The 27,786-nt window shown below is 37.2% G+C and overlaps 1 protein-coding gene and 1 long non-coding RNA gene across 2 annotated transcripts in view; one reads left to right on the top strand and one right to left on the bottom strand.

Annotated features, from left to right (window-relative positions):
- LOC140322509 (uncharacterized) overlaps positions 1 to 8,952 on the top strand; it is a 19,118-nt gene extending 10,166 nt beyond the window's left edge. Inside the window, exon 3 of the long non-coding RNA XR_011919202.1 lies at positions 8,817 to 8,952. This is a non-coding gene — a long non-coding RNA (uncharacterized lncRNA). The remainder of the gene's footprint in view (positions 1 to 8,816) is intronic.
- A 6,448-nt stretch (positions 8,953 to 15,400) lies between these two features.
- Positions 15,401 to 27,786, bottom strand: part of SLC16A1 (solute carrier family 16 member 1) — a 16,670-nt gene continuing 4,284 nt past the window's right edge. The window contains exons 2-5 of the mRNA XM_072425839.1: positions 22,664 to 22,914; positions 19,921 to 20,064; positions 18,451 to 19,299; positions 15,401 to 17,062 (exon numbers count right to left, since the gene is read on the bottom strand). Of these exons, the coding sequence (XP_072281940.1) occupies positions 16,806 to 17,062; positions 18,451 to 19,299; positions 19,921 to 20,064; positions 22,664 to 22,880 (1,467 nt within the window). The 5' untranslated portion in view covers positions 22,881 to 22,914 and the 3' untranslated portion in view covers positions 15,401 to 16,805. The remainder of the gene's footprint in view (positions 17,063 to 18,450; positions 19,300 to 19,920; positions 20,065 to 22,663; positions 22,915 to 27,786) is intronic.

The raw sequence follows: 27,786 nt of genomic DNA, 5'->3' as shown, positions 1-27,786 counted from the left end.
ACTGGTGCTGACCAGGGCCCTACAATGTGTTGGTGCACTGGGTTGCCCTTCATTCTTAGTGAATCCCAAATGTACCTTACAGTACAACAGTACAAGTATGGATGAGTCTGGCTGAGGCATTCAGTTTACAGAGGAGAAAGGTTAGTGGAATACCAGAGAGAAGGATGTTACAATAGTCCAGACGGGAGATAAGAGTGTGTACAAGGAATTTCGTGGTCTCAAGGGACAGGTAGGGGTGGATTTTTGTAATATTGCGCAGGTGAAACTGACAGGACCTGGAAATGTTCTGAATATGAGGGTTAAATGAGAGGGTTAAAACAGCTGAAGGACCACCATTAACCAATATATGCTCCAACTTATTACCTATTTGCATTCTTAATGAGGCCACCGAAACATTTAAGCAGACAAAGTGCAGTCTGGGAACCCTCATTAATGATCCTTCATCTGGGGAAAAGCCCTTGTAGCCAAGCTTAAATCCAACCTGATTTCCCCCATACAGAATCGAAGGTGATGCCAAGACAACATGCCTGAGGGAAGGGACGAATAACAGTGTTGTTAACAGTTAGGAATATGTCAGGGGGGATTAGGAATGTGAGTACATTTTTAAAAACAGGCATGCAATCAAAGCAATAGGTTAATGAAAGAAACACATGGTAACATGCAAGACAACATGCATACATTTTGATAAAGAGAGGCATATTTAAGCAGCACTATTTTAAATCTTTGAGAAATAAAAAATCAACAAAACAACAAACTAACTACAACTTCTTAAAGCTTACATAAAAAACAATCACTAAAATCTCATTTTGCTTTAAAAATGAACGAAAGTTGAGATCAACCTTTCATTTAAATAAAATAATACTGGATCATCTTAAAATAAGGCTCCTCATTTCAGCAACTCCAGTGTTTGGGATTGAAAGTGTATCTAGACATGAAATAAGTTATTAACAGTATTAGGGAACCCAGATTTCTCCAGTTGCAATATGTGTTGCAAAGCCTTATAAGTGTAAGCAAAAAAAGTAAATAAAAGAAAAGGAAAAGGTTTTTGGGCAACGATTAAGTATTTTAAAAATGCACAAATCATGGTATTAAACTTCTTTTAATTTAGAAATCGCTGTATATGTACATGTATTTTTTATATATATTTTTTGTCTGTTCTTCATAATATATATCAGAAAAAAAAGTCTCTACTCTCCCCTGAGAAAGCCATTCGGTGAAAAGTGTCGGAAAAAAAGAGACAACTTTCTTTTCTTACAATTTGTTTACTAAATGCCTAACACATTGTAATTAATGTTTGCTGGTTATTTGTCATTCATAACTAACCAAGCTGAGCTATAGACATGAAATAGCTGAAAAGACTGAAGAAGACCGATAACATTAAAGTGTAAAATGGGTACAAAAAAAGCTGAAAACATTATTTAAAACATTGAAATAGTTTCTGTTTTGTTTTTACAAAAGTTATATCAAACTGCTTGTTCTTTTTTTATTTTGAAATTGAGTTTCACTTCAATACCATTAGCTAATGTTACTAAAACCAGTCTGTGCTCTGCCTTGTGCCTGGTGGTGATGGATTGCAAAAAACAAAAAATCACAGCCTGTAAACAGAAATCACTTTGTGCATTCCAAAATTGGAGAATTTAGATCTACTGCAATATACATAACTGTCCAATACGAACATATCCTGCAGAAGTCTACAGGAAATATTGAACCTTTCAAATCAGCCCCATGTCCTAAAGAAACCGACACTCAAGTTAAGGCGCACTTTTCCAAATGAAAATCAAACCATGTGTTTAAAAAAAAACAGCACACAACCTTTTTGCTCTTCCATTTAATGATACAGAATTAACATTTTGCCCACATACTGGGAATTCTAAGAAAACTGTCCACTTTTTTAAATTTGTTTTCTCTTTAAGGTTCAAGAGCCAGATCCTCTAATTAATATGTACTAAGCAGAGCAGGCCGCGACCTGGCTCACTCAGTAGGAAAATCACGTGCAGTTCCATTGAACATTCAGCTTGAAATAACCTAGATAAACCTTCTTGCTCTGGGAGCCATTCTGAGCCAGAGCCACTGTATCATTTACAAGCAGGTTTCACAGCTGGGAGATTAGTTAGTCTGAACCCACGTAAGGCAGATCTGATGCCTGGAGTGCCATGAACCCATACTGTTTCACTGGGATTTAAGTCATTCTTCCACATTAATCCTGACAGATCTGGTCCCAAGGGCTCTCATTACTACTGAATGCCTTAATTCAACGGAAACTACTCATTATTATTAAATTATATGCCTGGTAATAAAATGATTATTTAGTACTGAACACATTTTTTCAAATATATAGAAACTAACATTCTAATTATATCACAGGCACAAAGTACACGGCTTTGCCTCAATAGCTTTGCTGCAATTAATTTTCAGAAAACCTCAGTATTCTAACAGGTTATGAAAATTATGCTAGATCATTGCAAAATGTAAAATATAAAGCTGCATGACTTGCTTAGCATCCAATGCTTCCGTGTTTACAGCTGCCAATCACTGAATTATCATTAACAAAGCCATTCTCAGTCAAAGTTCCTCTAGAGCAGCCTTTCTCAACTTTTTTTTACTCCTGAGGAATCTTTAAAATATTTTCAGTTTTCTGGGAATCCTTGCTAATGCCAATTCATTGGGGGTCAGTTAAGAGCCTCTTAAAATGGCGGTCAGTGGAAAGAATTCCTCCCTTTCACTGGTGGTGGGAACACCATCTTTACAGACAAATAAAAACATCATCGTCATTGTCTACTAAACATCATCGACATCGTCATCATCATCGTCTACTAAATAGTGTTTGCCCTATAATTGTGCACGCATTATCAACCAGGAGGTCAATCAGTCGCAGTTTAAGAAACCCCTAGCAACCTCCAGAGGAACCCTAGTTGAGGATGGATGCTGTAGAGATTACCAGGGGTTCCTCAAACTGTGGCTGATTGACCTCCCATTTAATGACACCTACATAGTTCTGGGGCCAATTGCCAATTGCTCTTGGTAGAGCTGCATACGTCTCCAATATAATGTTTAGTTGTCTAATAAAATTGTATTCCAGCCACCATTGTAAGAAGCTTTCTTTGCACTAGCCACCAATTTCAAAAGCTTTTTTTCTGCCACTGACCCCCAGTAAACTAATTTATTTTGAGGAGCCCCAGGGCCTTATTACTTCAAGAGTTCCCTGGGTAAAAAGATGTAACAGCATCATGGAAGAAAGAAAAGACATTGCAGTCAATATAGTAAACATTTCCATATTTGTACAAGCTTAAGATTTGTCAGGGCAAATACACGCTCACAGCTGTCTTTGATGAACTACTGAAACCCACCCACTCCACAGAGAGACTAATTGCTCTAACATGAAGTGTGCACAGGACATAAGACTGCTTTAAATTTATAACATCAGTGTTTTAGGTATAACTAAAGGCCAACCTTTTTAAACTAGATTCAGATAGATTTGTAAGGGGTATGAACCAATAAAAAGAATTTATGGTTGTCTCTGTCCTCATAAGGAAGATTTTCTACCGATCACAAATGTCACTGAAAATTAAAATGAGGGTAAAGAAAAAAATTTGAATTGCCACCAGCACATAATAGAATTCCATTGTTCCAGTCCACATTCATTGTATTGCCAGAAATTGGAATATGTTACCAATCTACCTTTAGGTGAAACACATGTACTTTCCCTGATATATTTACAGAATGGTATGTTACATTTCAAATGATTACTAATATGAATACTTACATTCTTTATTACATCACACTCCTAATCATCTTATGATCATTATCACAACCACATAAACACCATACATATGTCTTACCAGAATAATTTAACCCTAATATCTTCTCAGTCACCCTAATATTTTCTCTGTATTTTGTTGTACAGTAATTTACCTTAACGTCCTCGCCATATCCCCTGAGGAAGCCTGTTGGGGAAACGCGTCGGGCAACAAGACATTATATTCTCCTCCATATAGGGATTCTTTTGTATAGAATAATGGTCACAATTCCCATGATGGTTTAATGAAACCGGCCTACCTCAATTGTATGTAGCTTTGCTACTTGCAAATGTTATTCATTACAAATATATGTGACTTCTGACACTTATTACATTTTTTGATAGCCAAAAAACCTAGTCTTTTTCGCTCTTTTACTTAACATGTACTTACATGCATTTTATGTGAAATTCTCAATAATAATTTTTCTTTTATTTTATACTAAAGCTTTTTATATAGGCATGCCTGACACCAGTTTTCTCAAGAACTACTTTAAGGTAGCATAAAATTACACAACAAAATTATATACATATAAGTGTATATATAAGTAAGACTAATGAAAGATGAACAAACAAGCAGCAGTGTCAAAATTCAAGCTTCTCGTGGTGTATGAAAGTATATTTTTTAAATATTAAATAGTTTTCTATGAGTCTGTAGCCTGTAAGGGCTCAATTTTGTGAATCAGTTTTACTCTGCCTGGCCCAGAACATCTATAAGTATTATGACAAAGGTACAGTCTGACCTCTGCACCATAATATATCACTAAACAATGCATTTTAGGACTATGAAGAAGGGAAGGGAATTACAGCATTGCTAACACTAGCTTACCTAGAACAAATCAATTACTTTTAGCTGTAAAAAAAGCCTATTCTATTGATTCAACACTCAATCAATCAACCAGGAAAAAAGTGGCAGAATGCCCAGATATGCTAACTACCCCCTGACCATAACTTGCTGGGTTGGAGACAATACACTTTATTTCCAATCACCTTTTAGAGTACCTGTCACAAAGCAAAACACCTGTGTAGTTAGATGGTGACAGACCCAACTTAAAGACTGCATGTAAGCCCTGGGACATTAATGCTAAAATAATTTACTGAGTCACTGTTCTGTCATTGGAAATATCAGCCAGGAAATGGCTGCTTGAATCCTACTTACATTGGTTCTTTGCTTCGGGAGCCCTATTTAAAGGTGCCTGGCTGCTGGCAATGAATAAAAGATCATGCATTTTACAAACAGGCACATTCCTAATCTGGGAGTTTGTGCCAATGTAGCAGGCAGGTGGGAGCACTTAGGTACCGCTTGTCTCTGGGTGAAACACTAATGATCTTCTGAATGGTTCATCAACATGCAGACTTAGCCAGTGCATATAGGTCGGGTTCTACAGAACTATGACCATTACCTGATCCAGCCAAATCAGGCAAATGTAGCCTTACATCTGTAATAACAATATGAATTTAGGGCCATCTCAGACCTGTGGTAAGCAGCATTCTGCCTAAGGTTCAACCATGCCCCCAACCACACACAGCAAAGTAAATACGAGCAGTTATGAACCATTCTTTGCATGTGGCTGCAGTTGGGGTAGAACATGTCCCTGTTCTTGAAAATGACAAGATGCTTTTGGACATGTGTTTGCTATGAATGTGCAAATGTGGTTACCTGTAGTGCAATTTGCTGCTCCTGCAGTTGCAACTTGTTGTGCACCCAGGAGTGAACGATGACATGGTTTTCCACGGGTGTAAATTGGCCCTTTATTTTTCATATGAGAAAAATAGTAGCTGTCATTGCTGAGCAGCTTCTATGTTTTCCTGAGTTTCTTTTAACACAGTAAACGTTTAATGGGAAATCTCTCTCTCTCTCTAGATCAATATACTTGAAAACTTACAGATAAGTTGCCAGTGAGATATTTTTTTGAAAAAATCAGATGTAGAAAAATAATATAGAATGACTCAACCCAATGTCTAGATGTGTGAGATTATATTTTACGGATTACCTATAATCAAGGACATGTAAAACAATTAAACGTGAGCAATATGCTTTAAACATTAATCATTTCTGTCAAACACAGGCTTTTCATAAAAAAAAAAAAGTGAAAAGAAGTGATCACGAAGGGCCAGAGATCATAGGTTCTTTAAATGACGACAGCTCTGTATTATGCAGAGAAGTGCTGTCAACACCCCTTGCTGTGTACAACAGCATTTCACAATTCTGTTAAGTATTACCATTATCAAAGCCAGTGTGTGAGATGTACTCTTTCCAGCAGGTTAATTTAGGTCAGGGACCTCATGACAAATGTTAAGGTATTAGGGCAGACCTCTGCTCTGCTGCAAAGCACTGACAAGACTGGCAGGAGGAAGGCAAGAAGAGGAGACCTGATTTTTTTCCGCTGCAGTAATGTAAATCAGGAGTGGACAGTGAAAAGAAAATCAGCAAACTGATTAGCTCATCTCCCTGTTACTCTATGTTCTCCTCCTATTAGCATTCTTCTTTGCCAGCACTGCAACACAACTAACTTGATCCTTGTGCTATTTCCTCTCCCAATTCTGCTGTACAAGGACTTCTAGAGCCTGGTATCACATGATATGCAGGTATAGTATATAAAAGTTGGCCACTAAACTATGCCTATTGCCCTGGTTTTTATTTTGTAGTGGCAACGGAGTAAAGTAAATGCCAGAACTTGATGTGCACAATAAATACATGAATAGTAATCAGAAAATAAGTTGCTGTGTATATAGTCAAATTTTATTGAAGTTCTAATTTAAATTTATACTTCAAAATGTCCATTGGAAAAGGAAAAGGGTGGGTTAGTGGCGAGAATAGCATGCAAGAGCTTTGTAAGAGCTTTGGTCATACAGACTAGAAGTGGATTGGATTAACTGCTCAGCAGTTTAGTGCCAGTAGAGCAAGTCCATTCATACAGCAGCTGTAACAGTTGGCATTTAGTTCTGGAAGGGAGAAGTGCATTTTGGAATCTCATCAAAGCCCTGTCAGTTGAAACAGACATATAAGAAGGAAGAGCCAGTGTGTTCTTCCTTTTTCCCAAACTATAGATATGGTGATATCTCTGCAATTTACCCTTTCAAGGAACATATTAGGCCATCAGAAAGGGTCTGGGGTCTTTCTCCACTTAGCTCCAAGTCCCCTTGGCCTGTGCCACTTCACCTTAAACCTCATATATTGCTCCAGCTCTGAGGCACTACACACAAATGGACTGAGCAACAGACATCACCAAGAACACAATGGGCCTACTAATTACATACGTGTAATTGCACCACAATAGTCCATACAGAAGCAATATTTGATCATCATTAGCAATATGACACAGGCATGAGGACTTTAACTCGGGAAATCAATCCCAAAGTATAATTTAGAATAGCAGTCATACATAGTGCAGTAGCCAAACTGGCTAGGAACTACTATGCCTGTCAGTGTCCAAAAAAGCAGCAGCCAAGGAAAAATGTCAGGTAAAATTGCTCAAGTTGTAAGAATTCTGCAATAGCTCCAATCCAAATCTGATCTAAACTATCCAACAACTACTACTCAAGAGCAGCATTTTTTTAGAAAGTATTTGAAAAGCTTTCAGGAAGCTTTGCTTGATCCTTTAAAAAAACTTTGGTTTAAGCAGGAGGATAGTAAACAGATAGTGAGAGTTCTGACTGCACAATTTATACAAGCAACTGAAAGGCATTAGCAGAATACCAATACTACTGAACGTTGCTACCAGTTTGTTTAAAGTGGCAGCCAAAACTCCCATTAAGGTCTGTATTACACTTCCTGTGCTTTCAGACCTTTATCAAAGCTGCCTGATTATGCCAAAAGCTTTGTGATAAACATGATGTTAAAGCCCATGAGAAAAAAGGCAAAAACCATAACTGAATAATGACAGTAAATTAGCTTTACTCATCCAAACAGTCGTGTGGTTATTGAAAGTGAGTACAAATTCTTAACCCAATAGAAAACCAGTAATATTTCCTGTGGTCTAAGTTAAAAAAAAAGAAAAGAAACAATGTGTGGTGGGGAAACTCTGTGACCAAAACAGATAAAACCTTGTCTGCACATTTTAAACTTACACTAAAATGATCAGTAAAAAAAGATATTATAAAAATACAAGAGCTGGGCAGTTGAAAATATAAAAACAAACCTTGTGTGAACTCGCCTATATCAAAGCTGTCATTTCTAATGTTTCATTGTGCAATATCTTGTCAAACATTGCTAAATGTACCAACCACCTTACAAAACACAAGTGTGCACATAAGTGTCAAAATCACTAAGAATTTTCTCCATTGGCTGAATGTTCTTCATGAAACAAATGTAAATAAAGATGCCATAGGTTTTCTTTTTTACCTTGCTATTTTATATTCCTAATTTAAACTTAATATATCTGTATTTCATTCTCATAAATAAATAATTTTGATGTCTTGTCCTGTTTTCTTCCAGCGGCTCTTTGTGATGCAGTGTGCAGATCTCACTCAGGGCATGTAGGGTATTCTGTTTGCATTTTGTGGTATCAGCAACATTAGCAAGATCTCATGTATTGACACAGTAACATGCAAACAAGCCACAGCACCAAAAACTACATTTTGGTTCCTTTCATAACATATCACAATATTGTAGGACTTGCAGCGTGTGTGGAACCTGCTATATTCTGTTCTGGAATATGTGATGTGGGCTAATCAGGACTAATCTGAGGATCACCTTGCCCTAGAAGAGAAACAGGTTATTCCATTTAAAAAAAGTGGGCAAATTATAATTAGTGGGGCGCATGTGACATTTATGGTTAAAGCTCCCATATAAGCTGCATTTCCATTCCAAGTTGTTTTTATAAGGAGTTATGAGCTGGACTAAAGGCTGCAGGCCTTTAAAAGTGTTTGTGAATCCTTTATGACAGTGGAATGCTTGCTTTATTGATTTATTATATACTGCTTTTTAGAGACCTGTCAACAACAAAAAAAAAGCATGTAAATTTATAGAGAAAAAAAAGTAGATATTTTTTAATAGTCTTCCTTCTTCATTACAATGCAGACTGGATACTGGGTGCTGCCATCTTCTTCCGGGTTCTTCTTTCCATGTGATATGATACGCTTCTGGAAAAGGTAAATGTGTGAGATAGGCACTTTAAAGGAGGGTCCAAAACAGAGATGCCCCAAATGGAACTTTACTAATCAATGCACTAATCATATACATGCACAGAATATCGGAATTGCTTGCACATGCACAGCCTCAGCTTTGGTTCTTGTGGAAACCTGGCAATCTCTGCTTCCCTTGCATGTGCCAGAGAAGGATGAATTCCCTCACACACCTGCAAACCAATCAAGATGGCCAAAGATCATTGCTGGGCTGAAAATAAAAGAAAGATGTCAGCGCCCTTTTAAGGGATCCCATATAGTTTAGTGCCACAGCTTTAGTTCCAATTTAATGCTGCCGCCCAGATCCTTGGTCCCAACTGACACCCGAAACATAGCAACATCCATTAAATGCTGGCATGTTATTTTCAAATATGCACATCTGTAACTTAATGCTTTTACTGTTAACTATAAAATAAAACTAAGTAAACTTGTTCAAATAAATTACAACCCAAAAGCATACAATGTTTCCAGTTACTTTCTTACCTTGTTTCTCCCTATGAATAAATGATTTCCAGTAACATTTTCTCCTCTTTGTAGTTTACAAAAAGAAAATGGTGACACAGTTGCATCACATTTCCTTTAGTGGGCTAGTACAATCTTCACAGCACCCAGCTGCAACCCACCCACAGGCACTTTTACAGTGCAGTTTAAAAAGTGTACCGACAGCGGTGTGGTACTGGTTATGTAGGCATTTACCACACTGTAAGGTAAGGTAATAATGCAGATTGTAAGGTGCACAATTCATATACATGCTCATCACATCACTGTGAGCTATATGAATCGTGGGAAATTCAGTTCCAAATTACTCCTGGTAAACATGTTGGCATGCAGCAGGAGTTTTTGAATGAGCATTGGGAAATAGATATAGGAGTGTAAAGTAGACATGATCCTGGAATTTGTCTTTAACAAAGAATCCAGATATTCACAATGTTAAATGCAATCTATATCAGAAAATAAGGGTGGTCTATTGGTTGGGTAGTTTACGCATTTGAACACATGAACTTGGAACAGTATCAATCACATTATAGTTTGGGCAATGTTGTAGGAATTTTGTCTACTACAAAAGTTATTGTAATACCACAAAGTTTTTGTTATCAGTTTTGCTGTGTAATTAGCGATTTATAACAATAGACAAATTGCAGGTTGTGATGCAGAACATTTCCAAGGGTGCATGCTTCATTACTTAGTTATTATGTAATCTGGTGTGCAGTCTCACATTCTTAATCTTTAATTTACAAGTTAAATACAAATGAAGACATAAAGGAGTTAAAAGATGTCATGCACAAGATGCGTAAATACCATTACTCGTGGTTAAGATGAGAACGAGCTGCCAAAATCGTTAGTGAATTACCAGAAATTAATGGATTATTTGTACTTGGAAATTTTAGTAACACATCAACATGTTAAGAAATTATTAATCGATCACCCCATGGCATTAAAATTTTTAACATTGTCAACATTAAACCATAAAGTACTTGGCTGAGTATAATATTGGTATTTGGACATTTCTGATTATTTTTTTTTAAACAGTACATTTGTGATGAACTATATTTGAACTAATTAGAAGTAATGTTAACGCAAATGGTTGAGCATAGAAATCCCAGATCAACAGTTACCCAAAATACTCAAACCATCCCACCTTCAAAGTCACATAAATCATCTTTATTCACCATTCTGACATTTAATTTGAACTGCAGTAAGTTGTCCTGACGATGTCTACATTTCTAAATTCATTGAGATGCTGTGATGTGATTGGCATGTTGATATTTGCATTAGGCAGCCACAAATAATAAATAGGCATACACCTATTAAAAAAAGTGTGTCAGTGAGTGTACACATTTTTTATTATGATGTGATCTATAGTTATTTAAACAGCACAATTGTTATGTCTTTTTTGTCATAGCTGCTTTATGTATAGGATAAAAAGAACCATTTACCATCAGACTGGATCTGTATAATCTATCTGTATGGTGTAAAAACTGCAATGATGATTAAACTATCGACTGCACTATTTAACAAAACTAAAAACAATATGTACAAGATGTGTACTAATAGATAATAATGGAGATTGTAAGAACCTAATCACTTTCACTCATTTTCATGGGCAGTCACAATACTTGGCCCCTACAATTATCTGCATACTGTTTCTAAGTGTGTGCCCATGCTACCAGCATACGCTACATGTTATGCATGTAATGTTACCAGATGGCAACTCCTTCTGTAAGTATACTAGTACAGTGTCTGCGCTATAAAACTCATGTTGCACCATCTCATTTAGTGATCATTAGTGACCTGTCTTTATGTCCACATCCTGACTTATTTTTTCTGTACTATTGCTGTTTAAATGTTACTTGAGTTAGCTATTGCCAATAATTGACAGAACATTAGTTTCTACATATTCAGGCTGTCCGAACTTCCACAAAGATTTTTCAGGACCAAAAATAATGCCGTTTTGTACTGACTGCCTTTTATGGCAGGTACAAAATCTGAGAAATTAAATTTGGGAAACGTGGTGCAGTAGATCCAACAAGTTGTAGTTCTAACTTTGTATTTGAATGTCGCTAATGGTGGGCCAGGTGGTAATGATTTCACACACTAAGGCTGTTGATTAGGTCAACCCATAAGCTAAATAGAATTGAATTGTAGCTGAATGAATATACATAGATATAGCAGCTACAAAACACTTAAAAGCAGCTATGTTGATTTTTATTCTACAAAATTCAGTTGTAGGGCATGAACTAAAATTTGTGAAGCTCTCATGTTCAAGCCATAAAAAGGCACCTTTTTCAGCAATATCCACCTTCATTTGTATTTCTAAAATAAGAAATCCTCTTATGCACTTGTGTACACATGACATCCACAATTTGTGTGTTCAAGTCATTGGAGTCCATAGATAGTCTAACGCCAAAATGTATGTGAAAAGTAAAAATTGGTATTTGCAATTTGTTTTTCTGTAAATACAGGTTTCCATCAACAAAAAGTCCTAGTTTTTTAATGCATTCTCACATGAAGTATATGTAACAGTGTAAAAAAAAAAATACAGTCATGTTCAGAATAGCAGTGTTTAAAGCTCAAAAACCTTATAAACCAAACTTATTTTAATACACACAAATGCATTAGGAACACAGCACGTTATTCCATATCAATACACAAAGAAAACATTTCAAATTTGTGGTATTTCTTTAGCAAAAGCAAAGGAATATTGGGCTCAAAATAGCAGTATGGGGTTCAATTAGTGGAAGTGGAGTGAATTACGACTTATTTAAGGAAGGCAGCAAATGTTGTACATGTCAGTTATAGTGCATTTCTCTACAAATCTGAGTAAAACAGGTCATTCCAGACATTGTTCAGGACAGCTGATTGAAGAGTTGATTTGAGAGGGGAAAAGAAATATCAGAAAATTATAGGCTGCTCAAGTACATGGAAGAAAATGGGAAAAAAACCTACCATCCAGAAGGATAGAAGAAGAACAATCAAAATGGCAAACTCAGCTGATAATTACAGGAAGATCAAAGATCTAAAGTTACCTGTGAGTACTGTTACAATTAGAAGATGCCTATGAGAAGCTAAGCTAGGGGACTTGTTTTTCAAATGACTCCTACTAAACACTGAATTCTAGCCACAGTACACTTTAAAACCAGTTAGGCATGGTGGCACAACCATATGGGGAGATTACTCATACTATGGTTCATACTTGAAGGAGCTTATGTTGCCTTACGGCAAAGTTCCAATGCCATTGAAATGGGTGGTTCAACAAGACAATGACCACAAACACACTACACCTGGTTCCAAGACCAACAAGATTGACATTATGAAGTAGAAAACCCAATACAGAGACCTTAATCCAATAGAAACTTGTGAGGCGACAACCAAATGCCATTTCAGAATTGGGCAACACAGATGTGCAGCAGTTCTAAGAAACCATGCTTATACAACTAAATATTAGTTGTATATTTTTTTTTTTTTTTTTTTAAACGTCATTATTCTGAACACAGCTGTATGTACAGGTAGTGCACAAGTTAAGGACATCCGACATAAGGATGCCTCCTAGATACAAACAGAAGATCGAAGACTTGAAGGGGGGGCAGTTTGCATAACTTGCAGAAAAAAATCTTTTGCTGCTGAGGTTGTAGGTGACCTTAAAGAGGAAAAATTCAATCCCAGAGCAGTCGATCCGCACAGAAGGAGCAGCAAAGAGCCTCCTTTGATGTAGGTATTCCCGGAGGCTCCGAGCTTCATTCTCAAAAAACCCCCAAAGAATTTAGGTGAAAATTCTGAGTTTAGGTACACTTTGACTGAGCTCTTTCTGCAACCTCCCGAATGACCAAGACAAACTTTGCAGTTTTTTTGCATGTCAAAGCACAGCTTGCTCCAGAAGTTAATGAATGTATAGGCTGCATAATGACTTTTTTGCGAATACCTCAGTGAGGATTTTATACAGTAACTGACACCATGCTGCCTAATACTATTTTGAGAAAAACATCCTATAGCAACAGAAAGTTGTGACTGCCTAGGTGCTTCACAATTACAACCTCAACAATTCCAGCGTACAGGAAATAAACTTTAGGTGGCAGTGGGGTAAACCAGCTACTCAATTGCCCGGGACTGTCCGACCCTGCAGATTCAGGCAACAAACCTAGTGACCCTCTAAAGCAGACCCAGGAACTTGATTATGAAGTTTGCAGGCGATTCTTGTAACCCTTAGTTTCAAATTGAGTGTGTACAAACAAGATTGCGCCAATTAAATCGAATTGGATGTGGGCCAGAAAACTGGCTGCATAAAGAAAATTTGGCAGGACTACACTTTGCCATAGAACATCTATTCGAAAACCAGACCTTCTGGAATAATGGGCTGTGGACTGAGAAGTCAAAGATGATTGTGTACAACAAACATTTGGTGCAAAACAAAAATATTTAAAAAACTTCCCATCAACTTTAAAGCATGGAGGTTATGGTTTGAGGCCATTTTGCTGTTTCAGGGACTGGGCAGTTTGCAGTCAGACTCTACTTCGAAATAAAATCAAAAGGGTGGTTGACAAGAAAGTGAAGTCATCTGTCAAGAAGTTAGGGAAAAAAATATTTCTCAAAAGCACACAAGCATTTCTACCGAAGAATGGCTTGTTAATAAATAGAGAGTTGTCCTAGATAAACCCCTGACCTAAATCACATTGAAATGTTAAGTGGGATTTGTGGAACAAGCCTTTCACAGAAGGATAGCACATATTGTAAAGTGTGAATGAAGGATTGATCAAAAGTGTCAAGACACCAGTGAAAAGTTTAATAGAAAACTCTTGTAGTTACTGTATTTTGCATGGAATACCAACAGCAGCTTTTTCAAAGTCTTTACTTCTATTGATGTTTTGTTCAATTGAAAAGGCACATTTTTTATTCAAACAAATCTGTATGCTCTGCTCAAAGACCTAACCTAAAGTTTGCTTTTTTTTTTTTTTTTTTTTTTAAATCTACAATTAAAAATTTCCAGCAGCATACATACTTTTTTCACATGACTAGCTTTACCTACTCAATTCGACTAGAATTTCTAGTGTAACTTTAGTCCAACTGTAGATCTATAGTCCTTAAGGAGAATATGCAGCATTTTATATATTTTATGTTCAGCATAAAAACAAAAATTTCCAGTAAATATTGTCAAAAAGGATTTTTTTTTTTTTAGAGCAAGCAGATGTAGGTAGATGGGCAGGATTAACAGGTACAAAATTTCTGAATTGATGTGCAGTGTTGAGCAAATCTTTATACAGGGCTATTTAGGCAATAGCAAATGTGACTAGAACATGCCATAATCTTTTAATCTCATCTGAAAACCTGATTAATGAAGCAATTATGTGGCATAATAATTTGTTTCAAGTATGCTACAAATATTACATGTACACAAATCTATATCATGTACCATTATGCCACACCGTTTGCTTGCAGTTTTGGTGACTACAGAAATCAAACAGATCAGGATTACAAACTTCTGAAAACATGTTGTAGTTAAGGGTTATAGTTCCTGTGCCAACAACAGTCAGACTGGGGCTCTTCACTAATTCATTTTAGTGATCCTGCATGCTCATCAACAACCTGAAGCCTGCTCAATACCTTCAGTTTACAAAAAAATTATCAATTTTCAATTCATTTTTTGTGACCAAAAGCTGGAAGGCTTAAGCCTAAAATTGCTGCCCCATTGATGGTCACATTCTAGCATTGTGGAATTGCTTTAAAACACCTATATTTCTCGCCACCTATATTATACACCAGAGGTGAAAAAGACCAATGAAAAAATTAGGCAACGTAACTTTTGGAAGATATAATGCAGTGTATAGTTGTGAAAACCCATCAGCTTACTTTAACTAAACAACCTCTGAAAAAGTAAGAATTGCACAGTTCAATGAAGAAGGGATTAGTAAGGTATGGTATGTATGATGGTTTAATTTTGTTTTAGGTGCATGTTTGTTTTCACTACAGGAAAGAAAACAATCCAAGTTAAATAAAAGTAGCATTTTTATTTGAAAACAAGTTACATACAGTACATTAACCTTCATGTGGGCCCATATCGAAATGGAACGTTTCATTCATTTTGTTGCCAGTGGTCTGTTGCTCTGGCAGTGAAGTGGTTAACTATTCAGATTTTACATCTGCACAACACCAAGGCAGATTAGGCTAAATTTTGTATGGAGGCATATTTTAAAAAGGAAAAAAGTGGCAATTTGGCATAAGCATTTTAATTAAAAAAAACTGTAATCCTACTTCAGACAGACCACACTTTTACAAGGTATTGATCCTAAATATTAGGATACCTTGGACTTCATTCTGTAGGATCACTCAAATTTTTTACCAATTGCATTATACACGTGCATCAAATAGATTAGGCACAGTTTTACACAAGCACATCTAAGGCTGTCTCTAATATAAAATAGAAGGGATGAGAAGTCCCGCAATGGACGAAGAAATTGCTCCGATGGGGACCTCCTAACACAGCAGAGGTTCTAAAGCCTTCTCTAATAGGGAATGGTAAAAATTTTGGCAGCTGCTCTACTTTATTATTCTTGCCACACCTGCATTTAAATGGCATGTTACTAGTCTATCAATGTTAAGCAGAAGTTGGATTTTTTTGTACCAATCTAAATTCCTAACATACAGTAGCATTTAACTAATAAAAACCTTAGACTAAAACATGCCATAGGAAGCCAATCCCATTTCAACTGCTAAAAATAAAGCATTGAGTTACCTCAGCCTTCTCTGGCAGTGAAAAATTAATACTGAAGTTCATACCACACCTGCACAGATTTGACAATTCCACACAACATCCACATTACACAAGCTTTAAAAAAAAATAAAAATATATTAGCATTTCTACTATAATCAAAACTTGAAATATGTCCTCAAGACCCATGGAAGTAGGAGAGGAGAAAACCCACATGGGCAGAGATCAATTCCAATGTTTGATGTATTGTAGCAGCATCTGAATCTTATCTGATGAAGTCCTTGGAAGACATAATCCAAGCGCAGGGTATGGATGGGGTATAAGTACTGTCCACTTGTTCCTCTTACATAAAAACATCAAACAGGTGGCTACTGCCGTCGCACTAGTCACCGAGCACAAAATGACAAGGATAAAAGCAGCCAGAATGACAAGTTTTTTTTTTTAAAAAAAAAGGTGTTTGTGAACAGATAGCACAGATAAGGCACATGTTAACACTCAGAAAACTGGAGAATTAAAATAAAGCAATGTTTAGTTTGTCTGATGAAATGTTTGTAAGAAAAAAAAAAAAAAGTGCTTCAAATAGGCTTAAAATCAATTATATTCTAATATCGGACTAGTGTGCAGTATCTCCCTGCCAACTGTTACCACTCAGCACTTCCTGAAAGGGGGGGGGGGGGGGGAGTCCTATATGTTACTTTCCTCCTCTTTTACAACATCGTCCGAATTCTGTGGAAGGACTGAAAGTTCATTGTTGACTTTGTGTTCTGCTTCGCCACCATTTGCTTCTTGGCTCCTCTTTTTGTCCTCTGCCTTCTGTTCTTTAGCAAGAAGTCTGTAATGGATAGTCATCCCAATAATTAGGTAAGTTCCAGCTACAAGGAGCACTGCCCCACAAGCTTGGTAAGTATATTTGTAGTCCCCATATATGTCATTTAATTTGCCTGTGAAAAAAAGAAAAAAGGTTAAAAATTGAAGAAAATAAAATTACTGTCGATAGTAACATGTGTAAAGTGGTACAAGTGCTTCAACATTCCGAAATGGCCAGAATTAAAAGGACAATAGATATAGAGGCAGTAAAGTTGAACACGATAGTTGATTTGACCAATAACCCCACTAGCGTTCTAATTCTCGCTGTATTTCCATGCAAAAACATTACATTTTTATCCATGGAAATTCATTTTACATTGTAGGCCTATAATTCTAAGGTTTAACTAACTGAAATAAGGCCAATATTTATTAAAAAAAATACACAAAAATAGGTTAATAAAAAATAGTTAAACATGTAATATACCTGAAGAGTAGCTTGTAAATTTTATATATTCCTTTATATATAAAGGAATTCTTAATAAATTATATATAAAGATTTCCTTGTATTAGACTCAATACAGCTATTTTGTATTGAACCCAATACAATTATTTGGATTTCCTGCTGATCCTCCCGCCCCCACCGACGTCACCGGGAAACCCTGGAGAACGTCTCGCCAGTCCCCAGGACCTGTGGGGACCAGCAGGACAACGTGGGATGCAGACAGAGCAAGGTTTAGTGGGTTTTTTTTTTTTTAAGTTTAAAGAGACCCTGAGTGACTCGGGATTACCGCTTTTAGCAAGTAAAACCCATCCTGAGGCACACTTGGGATTACTGCTGGGGGGGTTAATGTGTATAGAAAAATGAATACATTTTTCCCCACACAGACACAGAAGATTGGGGGACCTAACTGCCTATTTTGTAGGTGTGGATTGTGCCTTGGACAGGATTTGAATCTGGGACCTAAGGGCAGCAAGGACAAGTGATCACCACATGAGCCCTTATACTGCTCCCTCTATTTGCAGCTTCTGTTCTCAAATCCTCAAAACGCCACTGCTGATCTATCTTTCGGAATGTGAATTGCATGGCTGTGAAAGTGCTCAAGCCAAGAATCCCTATAAGAGCCTCTGCTCATACACTTTTGATCACTTTAGAAATTTTTACTTTCCAATACTATGGGAATGCAAAAACAACTTCAAATCAAATGCACTCAAATGATCTGAAAACAGTATCCTAGCATTTTTAAAGAGGTTAGCAATGGGAGATTCCATACTTTTATCAAGGTTAACATTTTGGTTGCAGTTGTGTTAAGGATCTAGTATACTATCAACTGGACATTTATGTGAATACAGAATAGAAAACAATATTGTGTTTAAAGTTTGTATTTATAATATAAATATAATGGCTCACTTTGGGCCAACGATCTTAAAAAACAAAAGAAACAAAAACATTAAGGCTTAAAAGGTAATCCATTGGAGAAAAAAAAAAAAAAAACACACACACTTAAAACTTTGTGATTCTTACCTAAGAGTGGTGGTCCAAGAAGAACAGGGCAACATTCCACAATTGTTACCAGTCCAACAGCACTAGAAAATCTCTGTGCTCCAACCAAATCCATTAAAGTTTCAAAAAGAACAGAGCTAAGCCATCCAAAAGCAAAACCAAAGAAGGCCGCGTAGATTGAAAAGCCAAGATAGTCAGTTGATAAAGGTGCCAACAAGTGGCATATTCCATTACAGAGCACAGCCACAGCAAAGAAATATTGCACCTTGGGTCTCACCCACTTAGTGTTTGCTACAAGGCCCATAGAGGGTCTTGCAACCATATCTACAAAAGCAAGGATGGAAAGCAAAAAGGCAGCTTTCTCTGGAGAAATATCTTTGCTTTTAGCATAGTTACTGAGGAAGACTAAAGGTGCAAAGAGTCCAAAGAACATAATTGTGTGCCCAGATAGATAGATCAAGAAACCTCTATGAGTAAAGAGGGAAAAGTCCAAAAACTTGTTGATTGTCTGAAAGAAAGTTGGCTTAGTTTTTGCTGTTCCATCAATAAGGTCTTTGTTGGCATCCGAGTTGCACTTTCCAGCTTCTTCTAATACCTCCTTTGTAACTTTCTTTTTCAAGTCATCAGGCTTTGGTCCGATAGGTCGCATCAAGGAACCCGCAACACAGCAATTGAGAAGAAGTCCTCCAAGGATCAAAAAGCTTCCTCTCCAGCCAAAAATACTGTAGAAGTACTGATTTAAAGGAGCAAGAGTTGACAAAAACACAGGACTGCCTGCCATAGCCAAGCCATTCGCAATTGGTCTTCTCTTGAAAAAATATTTTCCAATCATAGTTAGAGCTGGATTTAAGTTGAAAGCAAGTCCAAAACCTGGTGAAAAATAACATTTTGAGAATATTCCAACACTCATTTCACATTGTAAAAACACACACACTACCAATACCATCTTTGCAAGTACTTGTAGGGACTAATGACAAACATGTAAACACTTCCCATATGGCTGCATTTTTTTTTTTTTTTTTTAAACAGATTGCTCAAATGGCAGTCTGAGAAGTAGCAAAAAAACTTATTCTTTGTTTATAGAAGTCATACTAAGGTACACAGAGCAGTGTTGTAAGTGATGGGTAGACTGAGCTAAGATACCACGTGTGACACCTGGCAGGCACCACCTATGTACTTTTGTTAACCTTTGACTGTTGCCATAGTAATAGCTTACTGATCTAATTAAAGTATCATATCCCCATACTGGAGCAGAGGGTGGGGATGAGGTAGGGAACAATGAAGAAAACTAGTGGGACTTGTTAGTAAATACTGTAGTATTGCTTTTCAACTAAATAAAACATTGTTACAACAAGCTTTAATAGTAAATCTGACATTCTTAATACAGAGTGGTGTACCTGAGAAAATTAACAATGCAAGAAAAACCATGTACACAAACCTTAAACATCAACAAACATTATGAAGTGAAGAGGGTGGCTGGGGGATACTCACCTCCAATAACACCAATACAAAAGTAGAGTTGGGTCACCGTGTGACAAAATGATGCGCAGACTAAACCAAATCCAGAAAGAAGGCCACCAGCCATCATAATTGGTCTGCTTCCAAACTTATTTACCAAAATACTGGATATGGGGCCTAAAAAGAAAAGTTACAAAAGAAGAGTCACAAAAGAATTAGGCAAAAATATATAAATAAAATCGTATAAGACAATAAGCACATATCTGACTTTATTCCAATCACAAAGCTTTCTCCAACTGTAGAGTTGTGCCCTGAAAACATTGTAGTGGCAACCTATTTAGTCCGATTGTCTTTTAAATACATTCATTTGCCCTGTCTCAGGGGCCATCTTTTTTCTTCCTGGTTTTCTTTGCCCATGCATTTATTAAGTCCCTGCAACCCTGGAAGATGCTGGGATTTTCAGAGCATCCTGCACCAAAGCAATCAGGAACTTGATTTATGCCATTATGTAAACACCCCTAATTAAGTGTTCATACTTGTGCTTTTCTTAAAGACAAAAATACAAAAAACATGCCATTGAATGCTTGCATGTCTGTTAGAAAAGTGTATAGATACCCGTGAGCCTGCCAGCAGCATCCTGCATACTCCCCTCAGTCCTACAAAACTCCTTTTCCCTGTATTGTGGCTTGAGGAAAGATTTATAAATCAGAATCTATGCAGAAAAGAATTATACCAAAATTTCCACAACCAATACTGGTGTTTAAGTGGCCTTCAAGTCAACCTAATATACATTTATGCATTTCTCTACTCATCCATGTGACTGTCCAGTGCAAATCCTGTCACATGGAAAATATTTGACTTCAAATAGGCATTAAAAGTTGGTTTATCTGTAATTATGCTGAGCTAGTGTATGAGCAGGGCTGGCACATAGCTTGTGATTTTAAAACAGTCCATTTATGCCCTGCAGTGAAGAAACAGATTATTAGGTCTGTGGCTGACAATTAATGAAATCAAGAGCAATCTGTGCTGGCAGTTAAAGGGAATTTTATTTGTAATGCGTAGCTCAAACAACGGTATTACAGCCGATAACTAGGTTCTCAATTTAACCTGTAACACCTTAGCTAGTCATTAAAAAAAAAAAAAAAGCAGACAATATTAAACAACGTCTTTGGCCAAGCTAAATGCACATCACAAGTATAAAAAGCTTTTTGTTTATGCAAGCTAAGCTTTCTCCAGATTCAGACACACTTCACTGACATGGAGTATGTACAGTATAGCTGAAATTTTTGGTACTATTTGTAGTGTTGGAAGAGGGTTAAACCCCCGTCAGTTAAGGCTGCCTGTGACCTTTTGGAACGCTCACTTGCATTTCCAGAGGTGCAGCAGAATAAAGACAGTCTTACAGAAAAGACAAAGCGTACCTAAATGCAAAAATTTCACTTTACATAAAAGAGTAGACAACCCCCTTTTACGTAAGTAAAAATTCTGTTTTTTTTTTTTTGTTTTAGGTGCAACAGCCTTTTTTTTTTTTTTTTTTTTTTTTAATTAAAAAGAGTGCAGAGTCACCCCCTAATTCTCGACCACCTAGGGGGATCGAAAATGACTTGGGAGTGCACAAAGCCTCCCCGAAGACCCACGCAGGCATCCCAGGAGGCTCCTGGGTGCTCTTTCTGCACATGCTCGAGTATCTCAAGCATGCGCAGAAGTAGCTTTTTCGCTCAAACAGAAAAATTCTTTTCATCCTACGTCACTCGATCTTGCACCTGGGTCAGGTGACATAGGATGAAGAACCAGGAAGAAGAGCGGAAGATGGCAGTGCACGGGGTGCTGGCTACGGGACAAATGTTAGGACGACGAGGGACCTGATGCAGGACACCCCTAAATCCCATAACTTCCCTTTGTATTGTGTATTGCGCTTCTGGCCAAGAGTGACCGAGTGAAAACTCAGGACTGTTTAGACCAACGGTCGGCAACCAGTGCACTTCCGAGCATTGGCAGGAGAAGGACCCCGCTGGGGGGTGGAGGGGGGCACCGGGCAGAGCAGCAGACCATGTCCCCCGTACTGATGGCAGGCTCAGGGAAGTAAACGGGTTGTGTCTCTGGACACAAGCCACCCACTCTCTTCACAGGCTCAGACCTGCAAAGTTTCTTATCCTTGTCTCCCCGCGCATGCACTGTCTGGAGTTGGTAATTTTAGTGGTCTTTGGGTCTGAAAAGGTTTATGACCAGTGTTTTAGACATTTAAAATGGCAAAATATTCCCTTTGTACACTGTACCAAGATTTTAAGCTTGTGGAATCTTTCATAGAATGTAACAGGGTTTCCACAACTTGGGGAAGGGGTGGGGCTAACACCCTGCAGCATCAACACCTCACATGCCACACCTCAGGTTATGATAACCTTGGTGACTGATTGGACCCTTACAAGCCCAAGACCAGTGGGATGTTCTGAAATCCAAGCACCTCCTTTCCAGGCTGTCCTAAATTCCAACACATTTAATTTAATATACACCTTGAGCACTGTGACCTTCCAGATGCAACCCAAAAAAGACAAGAACCTCCTGAGTCAGGGTTAGAATCATATTTTCAGTGTTCACAATGCAGCCCAGCACAATCCTAGAGACATTTTAGATTTACAAGCAGGGTATATTATATATTCAAATGTGGGGTTGAGCCTAGCCTTAATATCCCTTTCTATTAACCTTAAACAGTAGGGTCTCAGGTTTAAGGTAAAGGTTTTATTTGAGAAACAAAAAAGGTTTTTGTATGCAATCTTACCTCCAGCATACATGACTGCTAGCATAATTGAGGAAATCCAGGAAACTTCACTGCTTGTTGCACCAAATATTGCTTCTATGTCTTTAAAGAAAACAGTGATGGATTTGGGGAAGGCATATGAGAAACCAATAGATACAAAGGCTCCAATAACCACTGCCCAACCCCAGCCGCCTTCTGGGGGGGTGTAGCCCACTGGACCGCCAATGGCAGGTGGCATGTTTGTAACTTCAAGCTCTTGTCTTCAGAAATACCTGGGGAAAAAAAAAACAAAATAAGTTATTTTACCAAGGGTCAATTAACAAGTCTCAGAATAGATTTATCAGAAAATACTGAAAAAAGATTCAGTGGACTGTTGAGTTAAGGATTGGGTGAACCTAGACTTTTCCTAAATTCAGGGTGGTTGTCATCTCCACCAGTCTGGAGTGGCCATTAATCTCTTGACAGTCACTGATTTTACAGGACCCCTTATTTTTGCAGCTGGACAATAAACACGAGGAGGCAGAACACCAATTCATCACTTGTGGTTCTTTGCCTGCAAGTCCATGTTCACTAAGGTGAAAGTAGAAAGTTAGTCCAACTATCCTCCAAAGTATTTTGCCAACCCAAAAAGCCAAATAGTATTAGAAAAAGTATGTATCTAGCTGATACACTCACTTCACTGCAGTTGCTCCCATCTGCCAAACTCTGCACACCACTGAATACATTTTTTCACACTATGTATCTGACAATTATATGGATATTTACCTTGAGGTATCCCCATTAGAAAACTCTACAACCTGCTACAATCTTTAACGCCCTCCAAAAGTCCCCTGAGGAAGCCGTCAGGTGAAACGCATCGCGTTACAGAACGTAATTTACGTGTGATTCTTAAAATTAGTATAGTGAATAGGTCACATTACACATGTAGTTGTGAAAGGGACCAATATACTGTATGAATATTTTCTACAAAATATGTGCTATATGTTATTTACCACAATCTATTACACATCTGCCATTGGAAAAACCCTGCTTCTTCGGTCTCATTTTCTCATTATAAACATGTTCACTAAAGCAGAGGATATACAAGTTAGCCTTGTCAAATTCAGGCCTTCGTAAACTTTACATTTAGACAAAAAAAAAACCACATAGTAACGATCATGGTTGCCATAATATTGTAACGACAGAAAGAATCCTACCTATCATTGCCATGTCAATCTTTTTTGTTGGCAAAATATTACATGTATAAACCATATTAGTAAAAAAAAAAAAAAAAAAAAAAAAAAAAAAAATCCACACCACTTGAAAAATAAAGGGTAGCCAATTAACTGCTGCAGATTTAATGATTTAACCCCACCTTGACGGATATTTACATTTTCAATAAATGGGGAAAATGCCAACAGGTTCAATGTCAAATTTACAGCATCAAGTCCTATGACTCAAACAAAAATCTAACCCACTGTTGACACCTGTCAGCTGAAATCTTTGTACTCTAAAAGCTACTAAAGCGTTGAAGATCTTAAGATAAATGGTTAAAAACTCAGTGGTAATCTAATATGGATAAGTAGTGGAAAGCAGAACACAACACATGGTTTTATATTTTACTGGAACAGGGAGGGATCTGACATGAGAACATGGGACCAGTACTGCATTGCTATGACAGTGGCACGAGTCTTCCTTTTACCACCTCAAGTTTAGGTTAGGGAATTCATTTTGTAGTGCAACACAGTTACGTGCAGGGAAAGCCAAGCAAACAGCTTTTTTTTTTTTTTTTTTTTTTTTACACACACACACACACACACACTTGAGAAAGCTGTGGTGTAATTGGCATAGATTACGCAGCCAGGAAGAACATGACACTTGCAGCAAGACTCCCCAAGGTAATGACGTTCTACAGGACGTATACCTGCTTAGTCACAAGGGTTGGTCCATTACACTAGAGCTGATTAAACTGTTAGAGGAATTCCAAAGACACACAAAAGGCAGTAAAATATTGTGATTACCCCTTACAAATCTTGACTTTAATATAAGCTTTTTGCTGTGAACGTGCTAAATAAGGGCAAGTAAAAAGATACTACAATTACACAGGGTATAAAATTACAAACAGTGCAATGCAGATGTTTTCCTTAGGAATATGCAGCACTGGCATTTAGACTGGATCGTGAAGAGTCGGCCTTTGAATTGAATATTTAACATACTCTGTAGAAATACAAAATCTCACATGACCATAGTGAGCCTCCTAAATTCGGATCACAACAATCCATTTAGATCCTCAAACAGCAAGTTTAAACAGTCACTAGTTACCAGTAAATACCTTTTATTAAGTCTTCAGCATTTGCAGTGTACAGGAAAACCTGCTTAGTGATGAAGAATGCACTGACCTTCGTGTATTACCTCATCAAGGGGAAACTAATGATCCAGCACATTTCCAGAGTATGTAGAAAATACAACTGGATAGAGGACAAGACCTTTGATCACATTTAAAATATGTAGTAGTCATTAATGCTTCAAGGAGGTTATAACCACAGTAGTAGTATTTTATCTCTTGACCATCACTAAGAATACATCCAGAAACTCAAGATGATCCTTTGTGTCCAACAGGCAATATCTGTTACTAAACCTTAGCCTTCCACTAGGCATTTTAGTCACATTTTCAATGTTTGTTCTCCCAAATATTGTAAAACTTGATACAAATGCCTAGTGGAATATTTGTGAATGTTAATAAAAGTGATTTTTAACTTTCCTTCAACTTACAAGCAACATTTAGGTAAACTGGCCTCAAGCAAATTTGAAAAGTTTTACCCATCAATCATCCATACCAGATATGAAGACCACTCCTAAATTATTCAACCGCTGATCCTTACCACTGACAGCATATCCTAAAAAAAAGCAGGCTTGTTTAAAGTGTAGTCCTAAGGTACTGTCTGTCATTCGGAATTGGAAGATTATCTTTGCCCAATAACAAGAAGCAGCTCTGAATAGTTCAGGTTTTCAAAGCTAAAAATAGCACTAGCCGCTGTTTGCATGGGGTGGTCTTCAGTTGCATCATTGTTCATTATAGGGACACTAAATATGTTACATACATATAGCATAACCACACTACAAAAACATATTACACATGTCAAAGGTAAGTTATATTTTACTACATGCAAATTTCCTTCAGGAAAAGCAACAAAGTCTCATTGTGCCAAACCACAGTATCACTGCCCTTTCTTACAAGCGGTTAAATTATTTAATTTGCTTGGCCATCGTCAACATGCTACTAACAGAAAGCTCAATAGTTTACTAACTAGAAGTTCTCAAATAAAAACAAAAGCGGAGCATAACTTAAAGATGAAATGTAAAGATCTGTTGTATGCACTTTATGACACACTGAAGTCCCACTCATTCCTTTGATCAAGTTATACATTACTAGACAGTTTGAGGCTGTCAAAAGTACAGGTCACCCATGAAATAAAATTGAAAAAAAAAAAAAAGTCAGTGAGGCACAAGCCAGTGTTCATGTAGGAATGGCGATTAAGTAATTTTTTTAGGCAGGATGCAGATGCTGGGCAGTAATTAGGACCAATTGTAAAGGGTGCATAGCAAATCTGTTAATAATGCTTTATAAAACCCAAGTAAGAAAAAGGAAAAAACTCAAGCCAAGATGGCCTAGATGACCTAAGCAGGCAAGATCTAGTCACTTTTACAAATTGTTGAAACCACATTCAATGCTCTCAGGCAAGGGAATGGCATATTTAAAGTGGATAAACCCCTGAAAAAGCAGACTGGTTGAAAGTGTACAGTCATCAAGGTTCAGAAGTTTAATAATTAAGAATTGCCCACGTATGAAGGATCAAAGTGGTAAAAGCAGGTACTATATGAGCTTAGGACTGGAAAAGTACACATTCATGACAAGGGTTTTACATACAAGAGATACTACCTTAAACATGTCACAGCCCTGACCAAATCTTTATATTATTAAACAGAAGTCAGACAGGAGGCCACCATTCTCGGATGAAAAGCAGTGATGGCTACCACCATTTGTCTTTGCACTGGCTTTAACAGCTTCGCAGATTCATAATCAATGCAATATTAAGGTAAAAATTACCCACCCCAACAGACAAACTTGCCTTCATTCACTGCGGGCCAAAGGATGATCTTTCTAATAAAGGAACAGATTGTTGAGTGCCTACATGAGTATAGCCCTGATAACTAAATATGTCAAGATGATGTTTTTTCCTTGACAGACCATAAAGATCTTAGGACAAAGATGCAGTATAAAGAGCAATACATAGTGAAGATAGAAAAAGGTGTACTGTACTAAATGTTTACTTATCCTAAAATATATGGACAAATTATGCCTTTCAGATTCATGAGACCTACAGGTTCACTTTAAATGTGCAAATACAATTTTTTTTTGTTTGTTAATACAAGCATTATAGAGCCAATGTTTAGAGATAATTTCCTTCAGCAAGTCAGATAATGTGTGTAGCACAACACAACTGTTATCTACTTAGAACAGACAATTGTCTTATTCTATTTTCTTCTCCGAGAAGCTCTGCCAGATCGCACGCAAGGAATGCTTTTTCTGACATTTTGTATTGTCGACACCAAAAGCAGATAAAATGCTTACAGAGAAAAGATGTTTTAAGTCATAGTTCCATTCAATAGCCTTTATAAATACTGGTGAACTGAGTATGTGCTGTGCATGTTCACCAAAAGTTGTAGTCACTACAACAAAGGGTGTCTAACATTCAGTGGCATACTGAATATATCTCTGACCATGCTCTAACCAAGTACCTGAAATGTATCTATACCCTATCTAATAAGAACTCCTGGCAGCTTTAAACGTTTTGGGAAGATCTGTTGAGTAGATTCCCTCACAAACCTGTCTGATAGTACTGTTTAAATCTCAATTGGGTAGAGAGAAAAAAAAATGTAGTTAAAGCAACTATATTGATTTGTATATTTAGCAGTTTTCCAGCAGCTCAGATTGTACTTGGGATCTTCCCAACCATATCATAGGTGTGGCTGGTATGAAAGGAAATTAGGCCCTGGTGCATGGTAGGGCTGTACAAGGTAGATATCCAAAGAGGACCTTAATGAAAATAAATCCAAATTTCTTGACTACAATTGGTGTTAAAACCCCCAAAAATCAGGTTTTT

The sequence above is a fragment of the Pyxicephalus adspersus genome, chromosome 1 (genome assembly GCF_032062135.1).
Source record: "Pyxicephalus adspersus chromosome 1, UCB_Pads_2.0, whole genome shotgun sequence".
NCBI lineage: Eukaryota > Metazoa > Chordata > Amphibia > Anura > Pyxicephalidae > Pyxicephalus > Pyxicephalus adspersus.
Note: the sequence above shows the minus strand (reverse complement) of the source record. Positions and strands in the feature narration are given on the sequence as shown.